At 43.8% G+C, this 13342-nt stretch overlaps 1 protein-coding gene across 5 annotated transcripts in view; it reads left to right on the top strand.

The window, feature by feature from the left end:
* The first annotated feature begins 276 nt into the window (after positions 1–276).
* The window catches only part of LOC140724201 (NACHT, LRR and PYD domains-containing protein 3-like), a 58254-nt gene continuing 45188 nt past the window's right edge, over positions 277–13342 (top strand). For 3 of the 5 annotated variants that reach the window (XM_073038690.1, XM_073038689.1, XM_073038688.1), the window contains exons 1-2: positions 277–435; positions 4888–5054. Coding sequence is in view for 2 of the 5 variants with exons in the window: in XM_073038686.1 (XP_072894787.1) it covers positions 12476–12510 (35 nt within the window). In the remaining 3 variants the exon portion in view is untranslated. Of the gene's footprint in view, positions 436–4887; positions 5055–12417; positions 12511–13342 lie in introns of all 5 variants that reach the window. The other 2 variants (XM_073038686.1, XM_073038685.1) reach the window with 1 other exon arrangement.

Genomic DNA, 13342 nt, shown 5'->3' with positions numbered 1-13342 from the left:
TGAACCCGTAACTCTGTGACCCGGGTGTAATGGGATGGGACGGGGAAGATAGGTAAGGAAAGTTAAAAATGTAGCTGGTGTAAATATGGTATAATGTGGGAAATGTGGCGGGGAGTCGGGCAGCGTGTGAGGGGCGAGGAGCTGAGTCACCGTGTCACGTAGGAGACCCTCCACATGTCAAGCGATCCCGTTTTGCCGCAGCTCTGCAGCATCTGCAGGTTTGTTACCGAGGCCCCGCCCACAGTTCAGATGACGCAAAATTCATATTGCGCATGGTCAGTCTTGGATGGGCCGTGGCTTTCGTTCTTTGTCAAAGCGGGTCGGCGGTGGGATAGGGATCAGGATCGGGAGGGGGAGGGGAGTGGTCCTCGCCCCTTGGGGCGGGGAGCCGGGAGCGGATTATTCTTGCGGAGCGACACCAACTATTTCCCTTCGGTGAGTATTGAAGCCGGTTCCGAGCGGGGAGGTCTGACATTGAGCAGGGAGTCCCGTTAGCTTTCCCGAACTCAAACAAGAGAAAATCTGCAGATGCTGGAAATCCGAGCAACGCGCACAAAATGCTGGAGGAACTCAGCAGTCCGGGTAACAGCTAGGAAAAGAGTACGGTCAACGTTACCGGCCGCAATCCTTCGGCAGGACTGGAGAATAAAAGATGGTGGGTGGGGGGCGGAGAGAAACACAAAGTGATCGGTGAAACTTGAAGGGGGAGGGGATGAACTTTCCGAACTGGCGGCCTCGCCTCGCTTCCTTCACAGAATCTGCCAGGGTCGGTCCGGGTTGTGAGACCTTCACACCGAACCGTCTGAGATGAGCCGCCGCTCAGCCCCTGTTGTTCTGGTCCTATTAGCAGGATGACGTAAAACATATGTCTACATTGTTACTGACAGAGAATTGTATAATTTGTGTTCCGTGTGTTATCTGAATGTACTTGCCTGTGATGCTGCTACAAGTCAGTGTTTCTCTGTCCCTCCACCTTCCCGTACTTGCTCATTTGGTAATAAATTCAGCAGGAACTGAGAAATCCCCGTGAGATTTGATCAGTGATGATCAGCTCGGAGGGTGGAATGTAAGGAGAGAGTACGCTGTGAAACACAAGACCCTGAAGTGTTGATGATCAGAGGTATACGCTTCACTTAACTCAGAGAGATTTCTTTAGCCAGAGTATGGCAAATATGTGGAACTAGCAGAGGCAGCGGTGGAGGCCATTTTGGGGGTATTTAAAACGGAGATTTATAGATTGTTGATTGGTTACGGTGAGAAGGCTGGCGTGTGGGGCTGAGGAGGGAAAAAAGGGTCAGACATGATTTAATTCCGGAGCGGACTCGGTGGGCCAAACAGTCTAATTATGCTCGTATGTTTTAGAGAATTGGTTTGTTGTCGGGGAGACCCACCCACCGGTCACGTGATCCCGTTCTCCGCTCTCATTTTACCGCAGAGCTACCGCGTTGCGATTTTTCCCGAGGGCCCCCTCCCCCCGCTCCCTCTATTGACTTGAGATTCATATTGCGCATGCTCACGGTCTGCGGAATGGCAGTGATTTTTGGCCGGCTGAGTTCATTCACCATTTAGCGCCGGTACGGATTTTCAGCAGCGGCATATTTTCTCGTGTTGGGGGAATTGGATGTTGCCCAATGAGTCCCATTAACTTCCCGAACTGGTGGCTTTGCCTCGCTTCCTGGAACTCCTCTAAATGTTGTTTACTTCAGATAAGCCGTTCTTGATCCTGATGATACGTGCTTGATGACTGTCGTATCTTCTCCCAAATTGGGGTGGGTGAGAAAGGGGGACGTGCCAGGTTCTGGGGATCTTTGATTTTACCGAGGGAGTGGGAACTCCAGAAAGAGTTCACGTAGGGGAGACTGGTTTCTGTGATGAGCTGATCTGTGTCCGTAACTCTGTAGTTCCTTGCAGCCACGGGTAAAGCATTAGCCATACCAAGGCGTGAAGTATCCGGATTGGAAACTTTTATGGTGCATTGATAGAATTTGGTGATTGGCAAAGCTTATATGACAAAGTTCTTGCGGTTCGTTCTAGCATTGTCGTTTTGGTGTCGTTTATACAGTAGTATTGTGTCGAGCATTTGGTCCGTAATGACAGACGAGGGAGCTGCTTAATCTCAATAACGGTTTTATTGTGATAAACGCAAAACAGACTGAGCACCGTGACCCGGAGAGTGAACCCAACCAGTCTCCAACAGATGGGGGAGGTGACCGTCACACCCACCGGTTACAGTTAGTCTGACCCACAAACAACACGAGCAAATTACTGTGTAACCCAGGTTAAAATGTAACAGTAAGTGAACCGGAAATTCACATCATAATCTCGCAAAAGCATTTTAGCACAAGAACAATAAACAGTAACACACGCAAAATGCTGGTGGAACATTTCGTCCTTCTCCCACCTGTCCTGATGAAGGGTCTCGGCCCGAAAAGTCGACAGTGCTTCTCCCTATAGATGCTGCCTGGCCTGCTGTGTTCCACCAGCATTTTGTGTGTGTTGTTGTTTGAATTTCCAGCATCTGCAGATCTCCTCGTGTTTGAACAATAAACAGTGCTGGTCATTAGGAATGCAGGGGTGGGCTATCGACCACGACTCCACCCACCCCCCAGTGCAGCACAGTATTTATCATTAACTTGGTATCCATGTACTGCTCGAGACCCATCAGTGATCGTCCTTGATCCCTTCTCCCACCTGGTTCCATCTGTTCATTCCCCACCCATCTTGTTCAACCTCTGTCCGGCCTGTATTCCATCACCTGAATGATATATACAAACCATCTTGTTCAAACTCTGTCCAGACTGTACCCCACCAATGATTAGATATCAACAATATTTCTGCTCCATTGTTTTCATTGTGAAGTGTTTTGCCTCACCGAGTTATTTCTGTAATCGGTGTTTGTTACCTGGAACTGCCAGAGGATTTATTAAATGCAGCATGAGTAAGGGTAAAGACAGTAATTACAAGTTTAGTTTCAACATTGCAAAATGGCCACTATTTTAATATTTCAGATAAGGAAGTTTGCTCTATTTAAAGTTGAATTTTGAAAATAAAGTTAAAATTTGAAGTTATTTTCTTTTTTGGTCATTTTTGGAGAGCCACTTTTTCTATTGCCAGAATAACAGGCCACAGGATCAGCATGGAGTGGTAAGCATTTTTTTCATTCTCAGCTCACTGCCCCTCAGTGAGAGTGAGTGGCTTCGGGAGCAGGTGGAACACATTGATAGTGGAGTGGGGAGGATGTGGTGAGCATTGACTGTATTATCCCTGTGTTGGAATGAGGGCAAAACTGATGAATGTGGGCATTACATTTGTGCAACTTTGTTCAGGCTGTCCCAAACAACTTGTAATCAGTCAATAGTTGTGCAGCATTTAAAGTAAAAAGAGAAAATATTGGAAATGTTCAGCAGGTCAGGCAACATCAGTTCTGATCCTGTGTCTTCCACAGTTTCTCTTTCCACACCTCCATTCGAATATACTGAGTTTCCAGCATTTAACTTCAATTTGAAATGAAAAGCCTGTTATTCCTGTTAGCCTACAGGAAATGTGATGGCCAATTGTGCTGGGAAAAATCTTATTTAACAATCGGATAATAAAAAGTGTTCAGTTTAGCTGCTGGAGACAATGTGAAATGTATCCATGCCTGCTGGTGACACACACCCAGGTTTTCCAGCCCAATATCTGGTCAGTCAGAGGATTATCAGGTTCCCATTCTACCATAGGTTGATGCAGGAGTGTTAGTTTTTGAACTCTGAATGGCTGACACACTGCAGCATGTTACCGGCAGCAAGGGAGTCCTGGGAAATTTGGTGCTTGGCCTATTATCCTGGGATGTAGACTCCGGGCATATGGAACTGTCAGTTTTTGGGATTTGACCAGGTCTGTACTTCTGTAGATGGGGCTGAATGTTCCTCCTTCCACAGTGAATCAGAAGCCTCAGGGTGCTGGACATTGGTTGTGGGGAAATCCCTGATGTGGGGACGATGTGTGAGGATTCTGGGGTCAATAAGTGGCACATTCAGCTGTGAGACTGGATGTGGGATCAAGATGCTTTGATTTATGAGGTGTTGTGCGAGTATTTCTGGTCTGGGATCAGATATTTGTTTCTGGAGTTACTTTGCAAGCAATGACTGCTAATCTGAGTTCCCATTACCGTCCCTCACATGGAGAGGAGGTCATTAATGTTTGCAGCAGTAGAATTGGACCCAGGGGTTCAGTGTTTAAACCGTTATTGGAAATTCCCCCTCACAGTCATGTGTCTGTTAGTCAATGGTTCTAGGCCTGTGCTCAATGGAGTTCAGAAGGATGGTGGGGGCGGGGGGGGGGGGGGGGGGGCTGCGGAATCTATGGTTAAGTAAACTTACCAGATGCTGAAAAGCTTGGATACAGTGGATGTTTCCATCAGATGGAGACTCTGGGATCTGAGAGCACAGTGTCAGAATAAAGAAGCTTCCCTTTAAAATTGAGATGAGAAAAAAATTCTTTGGACAAAGGGTGGTTGATCTGTGGAATTTATTGCCACAGAGGCTGGTTGAGACTGCTACGGGTATATTTATGGCAGAAATTAATATAGTTGTGATTGCTATGCTGCTCCAGGGTTACAGGAGGAAGGCAGGAATATAGTGTTGGAATAAATCTCAGCCATGGTTGAGTGGTGGAGCAGACTCGATGGATCGAATCACCTAATTCTGTTCCTGTGTCTTATGTCTTACCATGACTGAATGATGGCTCCTTCTTATCCCATATCGTTTTGTGACGTGTGAGGGACAATAAAAGATTGTTCACTGAGATCATTATATTTGTCTTCAACATTTAAGTTTCAGTGAGTTTTGTTTTTTGGAACAATGAGCTTTGTATTGTTAACGAGCTTCATTATCTCCCTGGTTACAGTTAGACCTGCGTTGAGAGATTTATTGGAAAAGCCCACAACTGGAAGCAAACCACAACTGAAGACAAGAGACAGCAACAAGTGAACCAGCCCGAGGACTGAGAGCAGCAACTGGAGTTAAAACCTTCTGACTCAACAGTTCATAATGATTCAAACAGGAGAAATTTTGGTAAGTCTCATTTACTCAAACACAGGCCCTTTAGACATTACAGCTCTGTACAAAGGAAGGTAGGAAATAGTTGTCATGAGACTGAAATTGCCCAGATGTTCCATTTGTGCCTCTGTCAGATCCAGATGTGTTCATGTGCAATCAGCGCCCTAGCTCTTTAAAACCACTCACATTCCCGCTCAATTCAAGCTCTTGCATCTTCTGAAGAAGCTCTGGCTCAGTTCATATGTTCCCATGCTTGGCTGCGTTACATCATAATCATCTCACAATTTGTTGACAATTCCTCCCTTTATAAGATGCCCCAAGTGCCATAGTGATTGCAGAAATGTGGAATTACCATGAGCTATAGCAACATATCATTAATTCTTCTGGCTGTTGCAAGCTGCAGTGATGTAGAACATAGAACATCTGCAGCACATTACAGCCCTCAATGTTTTGCCGGCCATGTAACCTACTCTAGAAGCTGCGTAGAATTTCCCTACCGCATAGCCCTCTCTTTTTCTGAGCACCATGTACCTCTCTAAGCATTTCGTAAAAGACACTATCATATCCGCCACTACCACTTTCACTGGCAATGCATTCCATGCACCCACCACTCTCTGTGTCAAGACTTAGCTCTGACATCCCCCATGTGCCTACTTCCAAGCACCTTAAAGCAATGCCCCTTCATGTTAGCTATTTCAGCCCTGGGAAAAAGCCTCAGGCTATCCACATGATCCATGCTTCTCATCATCTTGAACACCTCGATTAAGTCACCTCTCATCCTCCGTCGCTTCAAAGAGAAAAGACCAAGTTCACTCAACCTATTCACATAAGGTATGCTCTCCAATCCAGGCTACATCCTTGTAGATCTCCTCTGCACTCTCTCCATAGCATCCACATCCTTCCTGTAATGAGGTGACCAGAGCAGAACACAGCAATCTCAATTGCGGTCTAACCAAGGTCTTGTATATCTGTAACATTACCTCACGGCTCTTGAATTCAGTTCCATTGTTGATGAATGCCAACACGCTATACACCTTCTGAACAACACTGTCAACCCGCACAACAGCTTTGAGTGGATCTCATACATCCTCCAGACTGCCTAGAGTTTTACCATTAATATTATATTCTGTCTTCAAATTGGACCTACCAAAATTAACCACTTCGCACTTAGCTGGGTTGGACCGTCTGCCACTTCTCAGCCCAATTCTGCCCTTGCCATCGAGTATAGCATTGTGCAAGCCTCTGCTGAAAACAAACCGTCTTGAAGCAACGTGTACCAACACCACAGATCCTTCAGTCCCCACCAGCAAATGGCAAGCAATAATTTATATTACATACACCAGGTCTTATCAAGTTATTTTTAACTAATTGAACTGTCAGAGTACCAGTGGACCTCTAATTAAGCGGAAAGTAGTTATGTTCCCATTTCCAACCTGTATAAAGGGGACGGGTTCTACCCAAGATGTACCCATGTCCTTGTAAGCATATATGCAGGAGTTGCTAGGCAGGGTTTAAATTGGCTGTTTGGGGGAGAGTGTGTGAGCCAGATTGTTAGGTCATATGATGGAGCAGTTGATATAAAGGGAAATGCAGTGTTCAGAGACACTGAAAGGATAGGCTCTGGACAAGGGGGCATAAAGAGTAACTTTAGAAAATGTTTCAGAACATAGAATTACAACTTTGTGGCCATTACAGAGAATTGACTGCGACAAGTGCAGGATTGGCTGTTAGATGCTCCAAGGTTTATTGGTTTCAAAAGGCATATAGGGAGGTGAAAGACTAGCAAGTGTGATTTACCAATTAGGGATGGTATCACAACTACAGAAACATCATGGAGGGACCATCTATACATTCAGTGTGGGTAATTATCAAAAACAGGAAGGGTGCCATCACTGTTGGAGAATTCTATGGGCCCTTCCAATGGCCACTGTGACAATAAGGAGCAGTAAAGTTTGCAGCTTTTGGAAAAGTGCAAATATAACTGGGTTGTTATCAATGGTGATTTCTGCTTTCCTAATATTGTTTCCCATTTACTTATTCCAGAACGCTGAATGTCCAGTAAGTATTCCTGACATATTATGTGGGTGGGAAACTGGAGGAGATGCCATACTGTACCTAGTAGTAGACAATAAAGGTGGTCAGTCAGGTGGCAGATGTCTTGGTGGTGGTCTTATTAGAGATGGTGGCCACAACACCCCGGCTCTCATCTTGTGTACAGGTCCTTGCTGAGAAAGGAGTTGATTTCAGCCATAACCAACCTCTCAAAACACTTCATCACTGCAGATTGCTACTGGCTAACACTCATTAAGGCAGATCACCCAGCTTTTCTTGGGCACTGGTATGATTTTGCCCTTTCGAAGCAGGAGGGAGCTTCTGACTCTTGACAGTGAGGATTTGTAAATGTCGTCGAACACATCCACACACAAAGTCAGAGCCTGAGCAAGTACGCTCTCAGGATCTGTCGCCTGAATCTCAGTTTATCTAAAATCAATTCCATGGATAAAAGAAATGTAAAACAAAAAAAAAACACAAGAAAAACCAAACACCAATGTGTTTGTACTGTTCTTCCTTGTAGGTAACTGCAAAACCTAAAACAGTTTTTTTCCACCATGCCAAGCTTTCACACATTTTTCAGAGAACCAAAGAAGAGAGCTAGCTGCTGGGTGGGGACCCCAACAAATTAACACATTGATGCAATGTCTTAAAAGAACAGCCTCTTAAAAACTGCTTCTGCACTCTGTTCTTCAAGGACGCGCACACAGACTCACACTCTCTTGTCTCTCAAATAAACTCAATGTTGCCACATTTCACACATTTGAAGCATGCAAAATATTCACAATTTAAACCATTTCAGAAGTCCCTTGTTCCTAAGGGTTAAACAGTTTCCACAATACTGAATTATAATTTGAGAACATTGAAGAAACTCTGAGACTTCAAAACAAATAAATTTTGTAAGTTACTCATCATGCACAAGAAAACAATGTTACACAAGTTTAAATCATGAAATCCCAGTAGTAACCAAAATGCCAACACTTTTGGACATTTCTGTAAATCCAGTCTCTGCATTTTGGTAGGATTTAAGTTATATGAGCTATTTATTCCAGGCATAATGACCCATATTACCTCAGCAGACATGAGTGCTGTACTGCCTCTGACAGCTGCTTCCCTGATTGGGTCAAGGCACATTGCAGTGCTGTATTACTTCCCTTCTACAATCTCTGGTGGTTTTTGTTCTGACCTGCATTACATCACAGGAAATGCCGTGTATTTTCTGGAAGGGAATACGCATTAGCTGCCTCTGGAGTATTCCTAAAGTTAAAACCCTTACTTCCAAAGTGCCCATATCTCAGCATGTGTAGGGTCACTGGGAGCAGACAGTCCCAGCATCTTTCCAGATTCAGCATTGCTATGAGACATGAATGTTCTTCACCATCTATTTGTGGGCTCTGGCTCTGAATGATCTCGATCTAATGTTGATCCGAACACCCCATGAAGCACCATCCACAGTCTGCAAATGCAGTGGGGTGTTCTCCTTTCTCTGGTAACATTTATGTTGGTTGTCCATTGTGTCTCCATTGTTATTACCCATAACAGTCAGTCTAACATTCTTTAATTCCTCATTTATTCCCCTGGCTTGGCACTGTGCTTCTGGCAAAGCAGAGTGTTACGTACCTGTAATGGTTTAAATGACCCAGCAGCAATAGACCACACCTAGAGTCTGGTTTTGATGTTAAAACCACTATCTTCATTAGTATCTACTAAATATAGAAATTTAAACAAGAATGATCAAACGTTAACAGTGTTATGAGTATACATATGTGTAAATATAACTTCCAAACTATTGACGTTGGGGTGGGGGTGGGGGGGGGTAGTAGCTTATCACAGGGAACTACCACACAGGCAAGGGTTAACATAGATAGATTCCACAAGGTTTCCGCAATCACACAATGTGATAGCCACTTATCGACGTGTTGGGTCGATGCTCAACCCACCCTTGTGGGCACTCAAATTCCAACCAGTGACCCCCTAGTCACTGGCTTCCTTCCGTTGGCCGACTCCAACTGTGACTGGCTGTGTGTGAGTGAGTGTCCTTGCTTCAATCAAAACAAGCGGCAGAGTCCAATAGTTCCACCCCTCCCTCTCTCTCAGTAAGAATCAAACAGGAGCCGAGAAAGCCAGTGGCTAACGTCACTCAGGCGCTCTCTCTTAAAGATGACACTTCACAGCAAGATAAACCTAGAGGTTCATCACAAGACTGTGTGTTCAGATGCAAGAAGAATTAACCTCCTTTCCCTGTTCATTACCTTGTCTGTGTATTTCTCTCTAGTGACTAATTACTTGGAAAGACTCTCTAGAATCAGCCCCGAGCACATATGTCCTAATATCCTTCACAATATCCCTCAGCTGCTACACCCTGGCTCCTCCCTCTCTGATAGTAACTTCGGATGTAATTGTGTAGTCTTCAGCACTGAGGTCTTTTGACAGTATGTCAGCCAGTGGATCCTTGGGTAGAGACTCCTCGTCATAAATATATATTGTCATCTTATCTGCTAAATCATTCTAGTCTATATTTCCATATTCTACTACTTACCCTCTTTGAGATCCAAAAGCACATATCATTGGATGCAGTCCAAAATATATCTTTTAGCTCATTTAAATATTTGTCTTGTAAAGAGTAGCTAACCAAATAAGATTTGCGTCTGTGTACTGAGAAAGATGGGATGATCATATATACAGTATAATTATATGTGTACATATAGATATACTGTATATAAAGTATATATATGATGCAAGTATGGCACTGTATATACGTGCTTCAAATAATATTCAACCGCACCCCTCCCCCACCCCCCCGCCAAACCTTTATTGACATAAATTATTATTGCAACCAGGGATTTTAATCAATTTAGCTGAGGTTTTGTTTTTATTTTTATCTGTGAACCCCATCCTCACTCTCTTCAGTAGAGCCCAAAACTATAGGAAAACTGTAAAGCATGAACAAATTTATTTTTAAAAAGCTGAAATATCAGCGGATCAAAAGTATTCATCCCCCTTTCCTCGGTCCTTGGTTGAAACACCTCTCTCAACTATTACAGACAGTAGTATTTTCGGACAAGTCTCTATTAGCTTTGCACAACATGATGGAACAAGATGGTTTATTCCTCCTTGCAAAATTGCTCAAGCTGTGCCAGGTTAGTTGGCGACTGGCAGTGGACAGCATTCTTGGTTTTGCTAGAGATGTTCGATCAGTTCACTGACTGGGCTACTCGGAGATGTCAATTTTCCTCAATTGAAGCCACCTCATGGCTGCTCTAACAGTGTGCTTTGGGTCATTGTCCTGCTGAAAGACAAACTTCCTCCCCACATTCAGCTTCCAGGCAGTGTCCTGGCTGACAATGGAAGTCAGGGACAGTATAAAAATAAAAGAGAAGTATAACATAGCAAAGATGAGCAGGAAGCCAGAGGACTGGGAATTTTTTAAAGAGCAACAGAAGATTACTAAAAAGGCAATATGGGGAGAAAAGATGAGCTACCAAGGTAAGCTAGCCAAGAATATAAAGGAGGATAGTAAAAGCTTCTTTAGGTATGTGAAAAGGAAAAAAAAATGTTAAGACCAAAGTTGGGCCCTTGAAGGCAGAAAGAGGTGAATTTATTATGGAGAATAAGGAAATAGCAGACGAGTTGAACAGGTACTTTGGATCTGTCTTCACTAGGGAGAACACAGACAATCTCCCAGAAGTAATAGTGGCCAGAGGACCTAGGTTAACAGAGGAACTGAAGGAAATTCACATTAGGCAGAGAATGGTGTTGGGTAGACTGATGAGACAGAAGGCTGATAAATCCCCAGGGCCTGATGGTCTGCATCCCAGGGTACTTAAGGAGGTGGCTCTAGAAATCTTGGATGCATTGGTAATCATTTACCAATGTTCTATAGATTCAGGATCAGTTCCTGAGGATTGGAGGATAGCTAATGTTATCCCACTTTATAAGAAAGGAGGGAAAGAGAGAACAGGGAATTATAGACCAGTTAGCCTGACGTCAGTGGTGGGGAAGATGCTGAAGTCAATTATAAAAGATGAAATAACTGCACATTTGGATAGCAGTAACAGGATCAGTCTGAGTCAGCATGGATTTACGAAGTGGAAGTCATGATTGACTAATCATATGGAATTTTTTGAGGATGTAACTATGAGAATCGACAAGGGAGAGCCAGTGGATGTAGTGTACCTGGACTTTCAGAAAGCCTTTGATAACGTCCCACATAGGAGATAAGTGGGCAAAATTTGAGTACCTGGTATTGGGGGCAGAGTACTCACATGGATAGAAAATTGGTTGGCAGTCAGGAAACAGAGTAGGGATTAATGGGTCCTTTTCAGAATGGCATGTAGTGACTAATGGGGTACCGCAAAACTCGGTGCTGGGACCGCAGCAATTTACAACATACATTAATGATTTAGATGAAGGGATTAAAAGTAACATTAGGATGTTTGCAGATGACACAAAGCTGGGTGGTAGTGTGAAATATGAGAAGGATGTTCGGAGAATGCAGGGTGACTTGGACAGGTTGGGTGAGTGGGTAGATGCATGGCAGCTGCATTTAATGTGGATGAATGTGAGGTTATCCATTTTGGTGGCAAGAACAGGAAGGCAAATTACTATCTAAATGGAGTCAAGTTAGGAAAAGGGGAAGTTCACCAAGATCTAGGTGTCCTTGTTCATCAGTCACTGAAAGTAAGCATGCGGGTACAGCAGGCAGTGAAGAAAGCTAATGGCATGTTGACTTTCATAACAAGGGGAGTTGAGTATAGGAACAAAGAGGTCCTGCTGCAGTTGTACAGGACCCTTGTGAGACCACAGCTGGAGTATTGTGTTCAGTTTTTTTCTACAAATTTGAGGAAGGACATTCTTGCTATTGAGGGTAGTTGCCCTACTCAATATTGCTATCTAGTAGGTTTGTTTGTTTTTTTTTATCCAGAATCTCTCTGTATTTATCAGCATTCATCTTCACATCAATCCTGACCAGATGGCCAGTCCTGTTGAAGAAAAGCGTCCCTGTAGTTTGATACTACAGCCAGCATTCTTTACAGTAGGGATGGTGTTAACTGGCTGATGCAGAGCATTAGATTTACATGCATATGCTGCTTAGTGTTGAGGCCAACATTTTTAATTATGTCTCATCCAATCAGAAGACGTACGTGTAATTCTTTACAATATCTCTTAGGTGATGCTGCGCAAAGTCATGACGGGCCAGGGCATGCTTTTTTAAGAAGTCAAATCCACATAATTGGGCCTTTGAATAATAGCGCAGGGCACTTATTTGGGACATAAAGTGCAAAATTGAAAAAATAACCAAGATTTCCTTTGATTATTTGGACAGGACACTGTTGCTGAGAGTTGATATTGGACCACTGGAAAATGATGCTGGTGAGGTAGTGATGGAGGACAAAGAAATGGCAGATGAACATATTGGGTACTTTGCATCTACCTTTACTGTTGAAGACACTAGCAATGTGCCAGAGGTCTGTGAGCGTTAGGGAGCAGGAGGGAGTGCCATTGCTATTACAAAGGCATTCTTTAAGAAGGAAAGAAAGGGAATTATATGCCAGTTAGCCTAACCTCAGTGGTTGGGAAAGTGTTGGAGTCTATTATTAAGGATGAGGTTTCAAGGTACTTGGAGACTAATGATAACCTTAGTCAAAGTCAGTGTGGTTTCTGTGAAGGGGCATCTTGCCTGAAAAATCTGTTAAGAGTTCTTCGAGGAAGTAACAAGCAGGGTGAACAAAGGAGAGGCAGTGGATGTCATTCACTTGAATTTTTAGAAGGCGTTTGATAAAGTGCCACACGTGAAGCTGCCTAACAAGGTAAAATCCTGTGGCATTACAGGAAAGATATTGGCATGGATAGTGGAATGACTGACTAGCAGGAAGCAGGGAGTGGAAATAAAAGGGGCCTTTTCTGGTTGGGTGGCAGTGACTAGTGGTGTTCCTCAGGGGTCAGTATTGGAACTGCTATTTTTCACATTGTTTGTCAATGGCTTATAGAATGGAATTGATGGGTTTTGGAAAAGTCTTTTGATGACATGAAGATAGGCGGAGCGGTAGGCACTGCTGAGGAAGTAATGCGATTGCAGCGTGACAGACAAATTGGAAGAATGGGCAGATGGAATACAGTGTTGGGAAATGTATAATAATGGATTTTGGTTAGAGGAAAAGTAGGGCTGATTATTATCTAAATGATAATAATTCAATCTTCAGGAGTGCAGAGGGACGTCAGAGTCCTTGTGCAGGACTCCCAGGAGATTA

This window comes from Hemitrygon akajei, unplaced genomic scaffold (genome assembly GCF_048418815.1).
Source record: "Hemitrygon akajei unplaced genomic scaffold, sHemAka1.3 Scf000173, whole genome shotgun sequence".
Taxonomy (NCBI): Eukaryota; Metazoa; Chordata; class Chondrichthyes; order Myliobatiformes; family Dasyatidae; genus Hemitrygon; species Hemitrygon akajei.
Note: the sequence above shows the minus strand (reverse complement) of the source record. Positions and strands in the feature narration are given on the sequence as shown.